Genomic DNA, 14734 nt, shown 5'->3' with positions numbered 1-14734 from the left:
GCGATGGAGAAAGGTAGCTCTTGTGCCTGTGGCAGGTATTCCGTCCCTTCTTGTTGCCTGACAAAGTGCCTTAATACTTGTACTGGTATTGCTGGTCTAAAACAATTGGTATTGCTGGTCTAAAACAATTGGTATTGCTGGTCACCCCATGCTCAAAGCTAGGACTCTCCAGAAATGGCTTGAGTCCTTCTTGCAGAGAGGCCTTAGAGGACCATTAAATACAGCAATATAGACACAGATAACTGGGAGCTGAGAAGCAGTGAGATTTACTGGACTTCTCAGTCTGGGAAAAGCCAGTGGAAGAGGGGCGATTTAGAGGCCTGGAAAATCATGAATGATGTGGAGCATCATTCAGAAAATAATTCTGGTATGGTGTGGCAGGGCAGCGGTCAGGGATGAGTGCCTCTCTGCACCCAAGCGTCTCTATCAATTTTAGAGGTCTTAGCACCTTGAATGCTTATAGATCCTTCATCTAAAATGTAGGTTAAAGCATAAGGTGTGGAAATTAGAGAAAACCTATAGCCATTGCTTTCAGCTGAAAGCCCAGGATTGTGAATGATCAGAGAGAAGAAAATGCCACGGGAAGAAAATTGTCCATAGGGAGGCAGCTACCAAATTATAGATGGAGGGAAGAGGAGGAAGAAGAGAAGTTTGAAGAATAATATCGATCCATTCCTTTATGGAAATAATAGAATTGTCATAAAAATTTAACAGAAAGATTGGAAAAGAAATGTGCTTTGAATGTTCTTTTCTCTACGTGGGGAAAAAGCTGGTGAGATGTTTATCCTAGGTGTTTATAGTGACTGTCATATTAATGAGTGAAGTGTATTTAAAGCAGAAGATGCTAAAGCTAGGCATTTTAAAATTAAATCCAAGCAACTCTGATAAAACACCCTTGAATGAATTGGCACAGCATCCTCTGACTAGTGCTGATTTTGAATAAATCTTGGAGCAGAGATGAATTTCCAGAAGACTGCAAAAAAGGCAATTACTGTGTTAATATTTGCAATGTTTGCAATTAGGATAATTTACAGGTTTGTCAGTCTAACATTAGTCCTGGGCAAAACAATGAAGTATCTAATATTGGATAGTTAATGATGCTATTATAATAGACTCATTTGGATTGGAAATAATGATAAACAGTTTTTATTGAACAAACGTGGGGGTTTAAGTGAATTATAAATTTGATTGGAAAATGTCACAGTGTTGGTGTCATGTATATAAAAAAGTAGCACAAGACATTTTGATTTAAGAAACCGGAGTGATAGTGAATAAACATGGAGCCTATTAAATGAGTAGAAACCTGTCTGATAAAATAAATTGAGACTCATCAGTGGAAAGTTTTGTTTCTAGGCAGACAAAACATTCTGTACTGTACTATATCATACTTTATCAGTGACTTGAAAGAAATACAGACTTATTACTGATATAATTTGTAGTTCATGCAAAAATGAGGGGGAAGAGAGGGGTAAATTGTGACCAGGAAACTGTCCAATGCAGAACGACGTGAATCATTTAAAACACATTTTGCAAACAAATAGCCCATCTCAGTTTGGCCAAATTGTGATCGGTTATACCTAGGAGCAAATAACACAGACTTTATTTTTGGGAAGTCTTTCACTTTGATTAGATTTTGAGAATAGCTGTAGATAATCAGCTGTACATGGCTTCTAGATGTGATGTGGTGGTTACAGGATTACTTTGGTTCTTTGGTGTGTGAACAAAGGAATAGGGTGAAAAGTAGAGGGTTTGTTATGACTGCATTTGGCACCAACTCACAGTTCTGCTCTCAGTGATGCAGGAGGGCGTTGATGAACTAGGATCAGAAGACACCGGAGGAGTGACTCCAATATTGAAGGACTTCAAGGAGCGCTTTGTCCTGCTTCTGGTCCCAGCATTGTTTTTGTTTTGTTGAGTGACTCATGGGAACTGCATGAGCAACCCCTGGAACAGGGAGGAGAAATAAAAAATATGCCATTTTTGCCCCTGCCCCCCCAAAGAAATCTCCTCTTGATTCATTTTTTCCTGGTCTTTTAATTGTCCGTTTCTTTATGAGCAGTGAAGTGGCCTCAGCAAGGAGGATGGGGAGCGTGTCCTGGATGGTGTCACAGCCTTGGCACAAGGCACCTGCAGTGGATGCAGTGAGCCTCAGGGCAAGGACACGTGTGCCAACCACTGCACTGCTGTGTGCATGGCTCCTTCTCATCCGCTGCTGTAAAATAAATGCAGTTAAGGGTTAGGAAGTGGACTGGGAGCCAGCCCTGCTTTCACCCTTCCTCAAGCCTGCTTCTGCCTTTGAGCAGCCCGGCTCGCTGCTGGAAACCTAACCCCGACCATCCGTACAGCAATGCCGGGCTCTCGGGGCCTGCCAGAGCAGCCAGCCGCATCCCATTGTATTTTCATTTGGGAAAGTGTCATTGTACTTTAGTTTTGGGAAGTGACATCTCTGATCCTGTAAAATATGTTGTCATCTCAATTGTTACTGCTCATGCAGAACCAAGGGAACTGGTGGTGGTGAATGTAACCATGTGGTGCCTGGGAGAGTGAGTCCTTCATTACCTTTCAGCCTAATGAAGTCAGCTCTTGTGTTTCTGTGAGCTCTTTTATTCCAGCAGAATGAGAGAATCATCCAATTAACTTTATCAAAGGGCTTTTTTATTAAGATTCAGTGGAAGGGCAGGAAACAAGTGCAGACGTCTATCTGGTGCATCGTCTCTAATTGTGTTTGCTGTCCCTTTCTGTTATTTGCCTTTCAAAATTTTTTCTAAGTGAAGAGGCAAAATAAAGGTCAAATAACTCACAGTTGTAAAAGCAAACAGAACGCAAATGCTCCATAAATGTCCTAAATATTTGGAGTTGTAGAAAAAAGGAATGGAGCTTAGGAGTGTTTAATGACTTTCACTTAAATTCAGAAGCATTTCGAAAGGCTGTTTAGCTTGAGCCCATTCATATTCTAGACAGATTGTTTTTTCAGACTGTTCTGAGAAATTAATCTAAATTCACCAGAAAGTGAACCAGAGCCAGAGATCTTTCAGGGAGGGCATCCTCTGGGGAAGGCTGCGTGCCCAAGAAAGGACCTGTTGAGGGAGCACCCTGGCAGGGGACCAGAGAAGATGGCTGCAACGAGGTGCTGTGGCAGGGACACGGGCAGCGCCTGGGTTCCCCCGGCTCCGACACAGCCTCTGCCTGTTCATGGGCAGGGTCTTCTCAGCAGAACTCCTTCATTTTTCTGGGCACGTCACTTTGGCAGGACACTTCTCTTCCCCGCAGTTCAGTGGTCCTTAAATTCTAGGTTGGGAGCAGAAATGGCTTCTTAGGGAGGACTTTATATTATGGTAAAAGGGAGGGATCATATTTTCAATACAAAGCATGGGAAAGAAAACAAAAAGATTGAGAAGATTTCTGCCTGTGAGTGAGAAGAGACAGGACTGAGATGGATGGTGTGTGGATGACGAGAGACTAGTTTGTGGTGACGTATGAATAGTTTGATCTCTTAGCACGTTGTGATGGGTATTATCATATAGTAGTGATTAAATCTTTAATCTTTCTTTTAAAGTAAGATGAAGAATTGCAAGTTGGGTAAGAAGATAGTTGAAGGGAAAGATGGTGGGCTGGTATTGAAAGGACAACTATTGGATGGAGGGACAGAACTGGCAGGGTTTCCCCAGGCCCAGTCCTTGGACTGATCTTTGCTAGTAAGGCTGAGATGAAAAATAGAAGCAGACTAGCCAAATTTGTTGATGATGCAAAGAGAGGTGTTTTTTTCATCATAGGGAAGGACCTTATACAGGAAGACCTGGATGACCTTCAAGATGGATAATTCTTAACAGCAGAAGATACAAGGTTGTTCACTTGGGATATGTTAATAGGAGCAATAGGAGCAATAAATAAGAGGTTAAGGACTGTTCTCTTGGCCCAGGGCTTGAGCACAGTCCTGTAGCAGATCCAAACTCTTGCACACAGTAGAGCAGCGTGGCCACATGCAGCCTGGGACTGTCCTTGGCTTGTGCTCCCCCCGAGCCCAGGCGGCACCTGGGGGTGCTCACGGCACAGACTAAATCCCCCTCAGATGGTGAGTGAGCAGGGAAGCCGTATGGATTCAATGGTTTGAGCCTGTGTCCAGCTGTTTCATTCACTGGCATGGGGTAGGCTGGGACTGGTGATAGTTTATGTTGGGATTTTTCATTTCATTTTTGAAAATGAAGGTGTGGGTCTACTGGTCTGTCACAGGATGGCTCTGAGCCATTAGTGTGTGTAGCTGGAAGAAAGGAAGAAGAGCTTAGGAAGAGCCCCGTATCTAGGTGAAATGACAAGGGGAGCTTTGAGGATGCTATTTCTTGATTTGAAATCTTCTAGAGCTGCCCAGCTCAGGACAAGTACCAAGATAATACTTTATGTTTAATTCAAAAAATTTAAAGAAAGTCTGCTAGATGCCAAGCATTGTAAAGCATATCTCATTTTGTTGATTTTAGTGACCAGTTCTGGATGTATTTTAGGAGCCTGCCTAAGATCATTTGGTGTATACAACAGGGCAAAGTCTCTCCCTGGTCCCCAGCTGAGGATTCTTTTGTGCTCTGAAGCATGAAAACTGATAGTGTCTTACAGCATTTTAGGATATATTTACTCAGTGCTATGTAAGGTAACCGGTTTAGCCTTGAACAAGTGAAGTCAGACACTAGAAACAGCACATCTGATGTAGCACGGGGCTCTGCTTGGTTGCTTAACCTCACTGGGAGCACATTGCCATAGGCTGAGGGTAGGGTTGCACTGGCACTATTACCAAGCTGATAATTTAGCCATGTTCCTTTGCAGACATAGGGTCAGGAGCTGAGATTCCTCTCCAGCATAACCAGTTTTAAGGCTTAGGGAGTCCAAGCTTAGGTGTAGAGCTCAAAGATCCCATATATGCTCTGCGCAAAGCCAACCCAGGGAATGTTTTGTTGTTGGTTGGTGTTTTTTTTTTAATTAAGTGGACAGTCTTCATACTCAGAGGAAATTTTTAATTTGTTTGATTAGACCTTATTTGTACATTGATTTGTATTGTACTTGCATTGTGTGTTTGGACTTTTTATCTCCAAAAGGCCAATTAACCGGTCCGGGTCAAACGAGCCGTATCAACATGTGCGTTTATTAGGTGCATTTCATATTTCTGCCCATTCTTACTTCACTGCTTCTCCTGGACTAACACAAACTGATGTTATTAATGTGAGGTTAATAAATAATAAACTGAGGTTATTAATGTGAGAAACCAGGGTGCGCAGTACTTTTTTTTTTTTTTTTGCTGCTACAGCTCAGCTGGAGGAATAGTTATTTTTCCAAAGCACATGTGGGAGTTTTGCACCCACCTGCCTGTCATAGCTTCAGGAAACGAGTCCAAAAAGCATGAAGAACAGGCTGATGATCCATCTAGCTGTGTAACCTGCCTCTAGCACCACTGCCGGAGTCGTCACACCGAGTCTGCAGAGGATGGTGGGGTTTATTCCACAGCAGAGATTCTTCCGCATTCCCAGCCAAAGCACGAAAATTAGCATCACCTTGTGACTTTTATATATGCTGTGATAACTGTTGTTGCTGATGATTTTACTCATAGAAGTGCCTAATCATCTTTTAAATCTTGCTATTCATTAGCCTGAAATAATATTCTAAGAAAGCAATCCTATTGTAATTCCCAAAGCAAAATCACAGGTATTTATCTGCTTTGATAGTAGGTGCAACCTGTGTATAATTAACATGTGGAGCAGCGGAGGAAGAATTCAATGTAGTAATTTCCTTTAATTTAGTAGCACGCACATGTGTATTTAGCAGTGTGCCCCTGGTGCTCCAACAATTAGCTAATTCATCTGCCTGGCACGATGGAGAGAAAGCAACCGGTTGTGATTGCAATAAATAAAAACATCCCACTGCTTCTGCTCGGAATTCGAGAACAATTTGCTTTCGTGTCTGACTCGTGCATACAAGGGAATACTGACGTTATTTGACAAATTGTTGCTTGACATTTTACATTTCTAGAATTGCTTTAGTGCAAGAGGATACCATAGTCTTTTAAAAGTGTCTCCTATCAGTGTGTCGTTATAACCGAATAAGCATGCAGAAAAGATAACAAGAAATATTAAGGGAGGCACCAGAATGACGTCCTTCTCTTAGCTTTACAAATGTCATGGTTTGTCGCTTCAGAAAAAATTATAGTAAAATTACCATTCTGGAAACAGTCCTAAATTACAGTCGTAGTGGCAGATTTGTATTATGATTAGAATGAAATGGAAAATACTCTTATTCCCCACTTGCAGGCAGTAGATTTGGCAACAGAACTCTTTAAATTGCAATGCAAAAGGAGGTGCCGTTGTGCTACTTGGTTGTTTCCTGGACCAGGTAGTTGTGAAGAGAACAATGTATAAGTAGTCTCAGATGATTTACAGATGATATTTTAGTAAAGTTAATTAGCTTTTATGAAAAAGCTGCCACTTTGGGTCTGTTTACCCGTGAGAAAAATGCTATTTGTTTATTAATTTACTTATAGCATGGTTATTATACCAGTTCTCAGTTGAGGGATTGTGCCTTATTGTTCTTGATAAATACTCACTGGGAGACGGTCTGTGTGCCAGGGGACTTAGACTGGGAATAAAGGAGATATGGCAGAATAGATGTGTAATGTCAAATGAGTTTCCAAGGTTGCACACAGAATCTGTGACAGAACTGGCAAGTAAACCTGAGGCTCAAGCCACTGCATTAAGCATGAAACACTACTTTTTTCTTCTCTGATGGATACTGCCAAGAGTGTTTGGTACCCAGTGCTTCAGTTAGGATTGATTTATCCTTTCCAAAAATTTCCCCGTGAGGGCAACTGCTCCCCTAATTCATCTGCAAAAGGACAGGTATATTTTTGAGATATTTTTGTCCACGCTGTCAAAAATAAGTGTACAGGTATAAAAAGCAGTTGTGCCTCTTGTCAGACATCTCTGTGCTGCACAGCAGAACACAGAGCAGAATTCATCAGCTGTCCAGGGCTGTGCCAGCGTGGCTCCATGCCCCTCCTAGTGACCCATGCTGTTTGTGTCTGTCTCACAGATCAAGTGCCTTTTAGGGTAGAAACCTTCCCAAATGTGGGACCACACTCTTTCCAGTTCCTTCTGCAATTCTCATGGAGCAAGACCCATTCCAGCTCTGTCCCACCCCAAGTGGAAAGAGAAGCTGGTCCAAAGTGCATGTGCAGGAGACAGAAAGGATTATGAGAAGTGGGATCCTGTCTTATGGAGGGAGCAGCTATTTGGCCGTCATGCTGCTCATGCATATTTATACAAGTATTTTGGAGCTGTAGCTGAGCATTATTTTGAAAAGGGAGTTAATTGCATAAGTGTTTTAAACTCAGCTGACCATTTTTAGCTGGATTCATGTACACAAGCCCTTTACTGACCTGAAAGAAGGCATAGCTACCAATGAGGCTTTATTCTTTCATTTAAGTCATTCTAACAAAAGATATTTTTCTCTACAGTGACTCCTGTGGCAACAAACCCCATACCTAACTAGACTGGCACATGTCAGGTGTACCTGGCATCTTCACAGGTAGAAGTTGCTGTCTGCTCCGTACTTCCCTGTTTGTTTTGCATAGCTGGGAAGAGAGAAGCAGGCGTGCAAGAGGCTTGAAACTCAGCAGCACACCATGGCCATGGGCACATACACCGTGGCCTTTGCTTGTGTGTCCCCTGGAGACCTGAAACCCACCGCTGCCTTTTGCCAGGAACAAGGCCCTTCATTCATGAGAATTGCCCCCAGCTAAAAAAGCAGCCTCGTACCCACAGAAGTGCTTTGTGCATCCAGAAGGAAATAAACTCTATGTATACCCAGGCGCAGGCAAATCCCACAGAGTTTTTGAGTCAGCTTCTATTAATTTTATGTGGGAAGAATTTCATCTTTGCTCCTTTTTTTTTTTGTTTTTCTGGATTTTTATCCCCCTTCGCTGGGTGAGCCTGCACAGTGCAGGGCTGTGTTGTGCACAGATATTCACGCTAGCTGGAGAGCCAGCACAGGTCCCAAAAGAGGTACAGCTGCTAGAAAGGTCATAGTCAAGCTCAAGGCTGGGGTAATTAGCAGGAACGTCACCACTCTAAAAGGGTTCCTCTATTTTGGGACTCCAATCCCACAGTTGTGGCTGTGTCTGGTGTTGTAGAGACCTGTCAGGCACTTGGGAACTTGTGCACTGTGCTGGGTCGTGCGATGTCTCCATTGCGCATTGGAGATTTAAGTACCGTAGGTGGGTGCTTAAATTTGGGAGGAAGACTTTGGGGAGCTCTGTTTCCTCAATGGCAGTCATTCATTGCCTTAAATAAATTCATTGCCAGTCATCTTTCAGTTGTCCAGGGCAGGAAGATGGATGCGTGGCAAATAAAAGTAGTAAAAAAAATCCCACACTATATGTGTAATAATAAAATGTAAGCACACATGTTGATTTTTTTTTGGTGAAATTCAGCGCGTCTTTAAGTGCAAGGGGCAGCACGGAGCCCAGAGCGGTGGCACACACGCGTCTGCGTGTCAGTGCAGGCAGGCACTGGGAAAGGTGAGGTCTGGCTAATCCACCAGCCGAATAAACAGGAGTTGACTGTGTTGAGACAAGTTCAGAGATCCTGATGGCCCAAACTGAACTGAATTAATGGTGATTTTTCTTTTTTCTTCCTTTTTCTCTCCTCCTCAGGTGGAAGAAAGCTACTCTGCCGGCAGCCCTTCAAAAGGCCTTTTCTCAAAAGGGCTTCAGAACCGACCTTCCAGCCCCGTTTCTGCCCCTGTGAGATCCAAACATAGCCCCGGCTCACCCAAAACAGTGTTCCCCTTCCCCTACCAGGAGTCTCCCCCACGCTCTCCACGCCGAATGAGCTTCAGTGGGATCTTCAGGTCCTCCTCCAAAGAGTCCTCCCCCAGTTCTAACCCGTCTACCTCTCCTGGGGGCATCAAGTTTTTCTCCAGATCAAGAAAAAGTAAGAAATTGCTCATGTTATTTCAGGAAGATACACGGTACCTCTGGGCTTGGCCCATTCTTTACCTGCGGTAGTGAAGTAAGTGCAGATGAGGCATGTGCTAATTGTTCGTTATCGCTTTCACTGACCATGTGTTTTGGGTTTCTGACATGCTGGATATTAGGGTATGACATCTGCAGGGCCACGGACACCTATGCAGGGTTGAGGAGGGAAATCACGCTTCAAAGCTTTGCATACAAATCCTGCATCCACATTAGTGGGAATTTTCTGGGTGATGTCACCAAGGCTGGTTGGACATTAGTGCCGGGGCTCGAGAGCAGTTGGAGATGTTTGTGGGGTTTGTGGTGGAGGTGGGCACAGAAAGGACATCATCTCGGGAGCTAAGGGAGACTCACTTTTGTAGGCTCCATAGAGAATTTCAGCCGTTTTTTTTATTTGATATTTCTTTGCCCTATTGTAGGAGGGGAAAGAGACCTTTACTGGATAGAAGTAAATGATATGTGTTTCCAATCAAATGACCATTAAGGGAGTGTTTGAGCTCCTCTGCCAGAATATGAAAGGCATTGTAGACCTCCATGGTTCCGAGCACTTGCCTGCTTTATATCAGGCACAAATTACCTCTTTAGCAGCCCATGGGCTAACACACCATTAAGACTCAGAAATGAGCAGCATTGAGAAGAGGCTTCAGTTTTAAAACTTACTTGCTGAACAAAGGTTCCCAGTGCTGGTCTATAAACCCAAGGGCTTAGTGGCTATAGGATGGGGAGAGAGTTACAGGGGAAAGAGAGGAATAATATCTTGCCACTGGGAATGCTGGATTGTGAGACCACAGTGAGTTTTCCTTCTGTGAACAGGAGAAATAACTCAATGATAAATTGTTGTCAGATCTTCTGTGACAACATAGGTACAGAATTAGTGGTGCGTATACCTACGTTTGGCTATATGTTTCCTGCAACATACTGATAGCTTTCCGTGACTTTTAAATAGTATAGAGGGACCTTCTTGTTTCTCTTCATCAGAATTTCCCTTAAACGTGTTGGTTTTAATCAGAACAAGTACATTCATAGTGACTTTTGTGCACAAGAACAGAGCTATACAAACCCATATAGCATTTTCTTTATGTTTATCAGAAGTTCTGCTGCAGCTTAATTAAAATGGCATCTTTTTCAGTCCTTGCCTCTCTCAAAAACACCTTCAGGAGAATGATAATAGGAGACTCAGTGTTTCTGAAGGACTCCAAGTAGACTCCAAGCATCATTTCTATTCAAGGACATTTGTTCTCTCCTTAAAGTTCAAGTATGCTTTTTACGCTTCTCTCTTTTTCAAGCTTCACAATAGTCAAAGTCCGTTTAGGTCCATAGGTTTAAATATTGCATAGGCAAAATGCTGCTGATTGAGCACACAATGAAGGGCTCACTGCTGCGTGAATAACAGCAATATACACTGCATAGCAAAACCATCTTGTGACTTTTTAAGCAAGTTACCCAAGAAAACAGCACTGTTTAAGTCCTAGCTAGGTACAACAGAATATTAAAAAAAGGAATCTTCCAGTAGTCAGCAAAATCCTTTTGATAAGGTCACATCACTGTCACAGGAACAGGCTTGGAGCGGGGCCACGCTATTTTTGAGCTAACAGAAGATACCCATGACCCTGCTGCTCCAGAGATGGTTGCAGGAATTGCTCTGGGCTTGGGTGTTTGTGGTCTTTTGTTTTTCAGGGAGGAGGGACAGCCGTTTGGAAAGGGCGTGATGATTAAAATTGGTTCTTAAGTTGATAACTCTTCCCATTCTGCAGCTTTCTGCAAAACAGAGCATTTCTTACCAGGTGCTTTCCCATCGTTTAACTCTCTTACAGAGAGACTAATGCAGATACATACCCTTCACTACCATGTTAAAGTTGTTTTTATTCAGAATGTGCTAAACAGGGGTCAGTAATGAATTACACTCTTGGGGTTTACTATATTTAACTAAACTTTATTGGATTTTATTTAATAAAACCTTTTCAGGACTTCAGGAAATGTGTGGATAACCATTTCTGTTGTATTATGTAGTTTTTCACAAGCAAAAGTTTTGCATTCTGCTACTTTGCAAATAAAGAATGACCCCATGTATTACAAAACACTAAGTTAATTGGTTACATCCCACTCAAAACAAAGTCTCTGTGGCTTGAACAGCATATCCTGAGTGACAAGACTTCTCAGAGGCTCCTCAGACCAGATATCTCAGACCTTTGCGCAGATGCTGCGCTGAAGAACTCTGAGAAGAGCTAAAGCAGCACGTGGCTCCCCGTTTCTGGAGGTGCATAAATGCTTCACTGCTCAAAATTGTCACAGCCTACGTGATTAAAATCCCATTTTCTCAAGGAGCTTGGGATAAAAGTGAATGGGACTTAAGTTACTTTATCAGTTCTGAAACTGTGAGTGCATCGAAATCAGATGGACTTGCCATGCTTGCCTGCCTTTACAGCCCTGCTGGTGCTGGGTTCGTAGTATTAAAATGATAATTAACTGTGTGCTGGGCTGCATTAGGAGGATCATCACCAGCAGGTCAAGGGAAGTCATCCTCCCCCTCTGCTCAGCACCTGTGAGACACATCTGCAGTGCTGGGTCCAGTTCTGGGCTCCCCGGTACAAGAGAGATGGGGACATACTGGTCCAGCGAAGGGCCACTACATTGGTGAAGGGCTGGGGCATCTGGTGCAGGGGGATGAAGAAGGAGGAGAAGATCTTTTTGCTGTCTTCAGTTACCTAACAGGGTTATGGAGAAGGCAGTGCTGGGCATCTCAGAGATGCCCAGCAAAAGGGCAGGAGGCTGTGAGGGAAACTCCAGGCAGATGCAAGAAACGTGTTCTTGATGGGGGTGACACAGCATTGGAGCAGAGGTCCTGAGGGACTGTGAAATTGCTGCCCTTGCAGATTTTAATAAATCGATTGGGCAAGGCTCTGAGCAGCCCCGTTTAAAGTTGAAGCCCTGCTTTGAGGAGAGGTTGGACCAGGGAGCTCCAGAGGTCCCTCTCAGCCTCGGCTCTTCTGGGAAACTGCACTGGAGCCTTCCCTTTGAGTTTATAGCTAATCTGTATTTTATCCAGGCAATCTGCAATTTAAAAAAAGTGCCAGGTAAAAGTTGACAGGATTTGGGGGGTGTGGGGGGGGTTATACCCCCTGTTTACCTGAAATGAGGCTGTGCTGCACTCATTTCCCTATCATCATGGAGCAATATGTGGGGGAATTACATGCAGTCTTTGTTTTAAATAACATACCCCGTCTTCCCTCCACTTCCTCCTCCCACGCATTGTTGAAAACACAGACTAACCTGTTACTCCGCATATTCCTTGTTTTTCTTGGAAGCAACTTCTTCCTAGCTTGTTTTCATTTTAAAGGCTATGTGTGGTATTCACAGCGCTTTCTTTCCCATGTAGTTGCTGTTTTCCCAGCTCAGTTATTTTGCCTTTTGAATATATGCAGTTTAGGAAGGGCATTAATGGTTCGGGTAGGACGATATTAAAACAGAAAGTGATTTGCAGACAAGAGGCTTAAAACATTTTCCACTTAAGGCTGGGAGTTTAAAGCTCTTTCTCATTTTTAATATTGTATCACTTGTTTTGGCAATAGCCAAAAGCTTGTCTTTGTGTCTTTTCCCTTTGGTTACCCCAGTTCAGCATCTGGTCACAACCCCAAGGCTCTGATCTGACAAAAGATTTGCCTTTAAAGGAAAAATACCTTCCCACAACGTGTACTTGGCTGCCAGCCACTTCAGGTATTTTGTAAGTACAGCTTCAAAACAGTGAACTGCTGGCTGGGGCTCCATGTCCAGTGTCCCACCTTTGAAAAGGCAACAAATCCACCTTGGGCCCCTCCTGACAGAGGCTCTGCAGGGACTTTTTCAACTCCTTCAGTTTGGGAAATTCACCGCAGAAAAGTCCAAGACAGCTCTTTGCGTGTCGGGTTTCTGTACAAGTGTTTTTACATTTAATTCTCAGCTTTCGATTTCTTTTTTGCCTGAGAATTTCTTTACAGCAGCACCGTTAGAAGGATAATTGAAAACTGAGTATGGATTTAGGATGAATTAAGCTTGGCTTTGAGCTGGTGCAGATGACTTGCTAATGCTGATCCCCCGTGCTATGAAGCTTGGTAGATGCAGTCCCACCCAGCACTGCCCACTTTACACCTCCCAATGCCAGGCGCCTTCTGCAAGCAGAGACTTGGCTCTATGAGATGTAGAGCTCGGTACCTGGGTTTACCCGTCATCGTGGGCAAGTGAGTGGCTGTGGAACATTGAGCAATTACATTTTAATTGTTTGTAGATGATTGAATATGAAAAAATGAGTAAATTGCAGTGACCTGTAGCTAACAGGAGGCTTCTACAGAGCTGACACTGATTTCCTAGACGTTTTGCAGGGACAACAGGAATGAAGGATGAGTGAAGAGGTACAAGTTGAAGTTTGAGGTGCTGTGAAAAGTGACTTCAAAATTGACATTGTGGAACTGTTTCTTAGGTTTGCTCAAAACTACAGGAACTGCTGTCATGAGGAACAACTTGGGACCTGGTGCTCTAAAACGTTTTTGAGTCTTAGCTGTGACGGGAATGCCTTTCTCTTGTGTGTCAGTTTGCATGAGCAGGTATGATGCTAAGAGAAAGAAGAAGTGGCACAAATTTACTCTCAGTAAAGCAAACTAAGGTGATCCAAAGTAAACATGGGAGACATACACTGGGGGAAAACACAATTCAGATTGCACTTTTCCATGGTCTTGCAAGAGCTCTCCCTTCAGAGCCAATACATACGCAAATAAATGAGGAGACCTTTATTTTAGTGAGTGGGAATTACAGAGCTACCCCTGCAGATAGGCTAAAATCAAGTACCCTGAATATTTTATTCAAAGTACATGGTTGTATGAAATTTAAGTCATTAAAATGTAGTTTTTTCCATGGCGCTGAATGCCCTGTTTGAAGGGCAGCAGGGCATTTTCCAGTCCTGCTTCCCCTTCCAAAAACATCAGTTCAAGTAACAGCAATACTCAGGACACATTGATGGTGCTGCCAGTTTTAACAGCAAAGGAAATCAATTAAAAGGCTTCCATTGACTTAAAGCTTTGGGTTGCAGTGAATGGGATCAAAAGATAAATTTAGCTCAGAATTAAAGGTTGTTTACAGAACTTTGAATCAAAAATTAGGCAGGTTTCAAATGGCTTGAAGCTGGTGGTCAGATTTGAATCACAGTGAACTTGCACTATATTTGAGGAAAGAGATGATTTTCAATGTAAGGTTTTAATTTTCTGCCCTCTCTTAGTAATTTTTCTCCTTCTGAAATTCAATACTACTAACTGTGGTGCCTAAAATAATGCAAAAGGAGGGCTCCTGGTCCTCTAATAATAAAGACCCAGATTGTAGTTTTTCAGAAGACTGTGAGATGCAATACAGAAAGGTTGTTATATTTTATTCATTCTAATAATTTATGTTCTTGGAGAAGATTTTGTGGTTAGGCTATGCCCTCTATAAGAAAAGCTTATGACTGTACTAGTTTTTACCCATAGATGGAGCAAGCAGCTCTCATTTCCAATACCTCAGGGAAGAAATGGGGAAAACCCTGACGGGTTTCATGTTGCCACATTCAGCCCTGCTCCCCTGAAGGCCTCCTGACTGTGGCTGATCAGTGCTAAGGCTTTTCTTCAAGCTTTAAACAAAAATTAATTTCCTCTCGGATTTTAATACGTATTCATGTCATTTAGGTAACAACTTGCAGTGACGTGGGGTTTAGTCCGAGACAGGCTG

At 43.0% G+C, this 14734-nt stretch overlaps 1 protein-coding gene across 4 annotated transcripts in view; it reads left to right on the top strand.

The window, feature by feature from the left end:
* Window positions 1-14734, top strand: part of PRKAG2 (protein kinase AMP-activated non-catalytic subunit gamma 2) — a 237341-nt gene that overhangs the window by 78811 nt on the left and 143796 nt on the right. For 3 of the 4 annotated variants that reach the window (XM_063324365.1, XM_063324367.1, XM_063324366.1), the window contains one exon: window positions 8687-8966. In XM_063324365.1, coding sequence (XP_063180435.1) covers window positions 8687-8966 — 280 coding nt within the window. Of the gene's footprint in view, window positions 1-8686; window positions 9045-14734 lie in introns of those variants that run through there. The other variant, XM_063324369.1, reaches the window with a different exon arrangement.

This window comes from Chroicocephalus ridibundus, chromosome 2 (assembly GCF_963924245.1).
Source record: "Chroicocephalus ridibundus chromosome 2, bChrRid1.1, whole genome shotgun sequence".
Lineage (NCBI taxonomy): Eukaryota > Metazoa > Chordata > Aves > Charadriiformes > Laridae > Chroicocephalus > Chroicocephalus ridibundus.
This window is presented reverse-complemented; position numbering and strand designations above follow the sequence as displayed.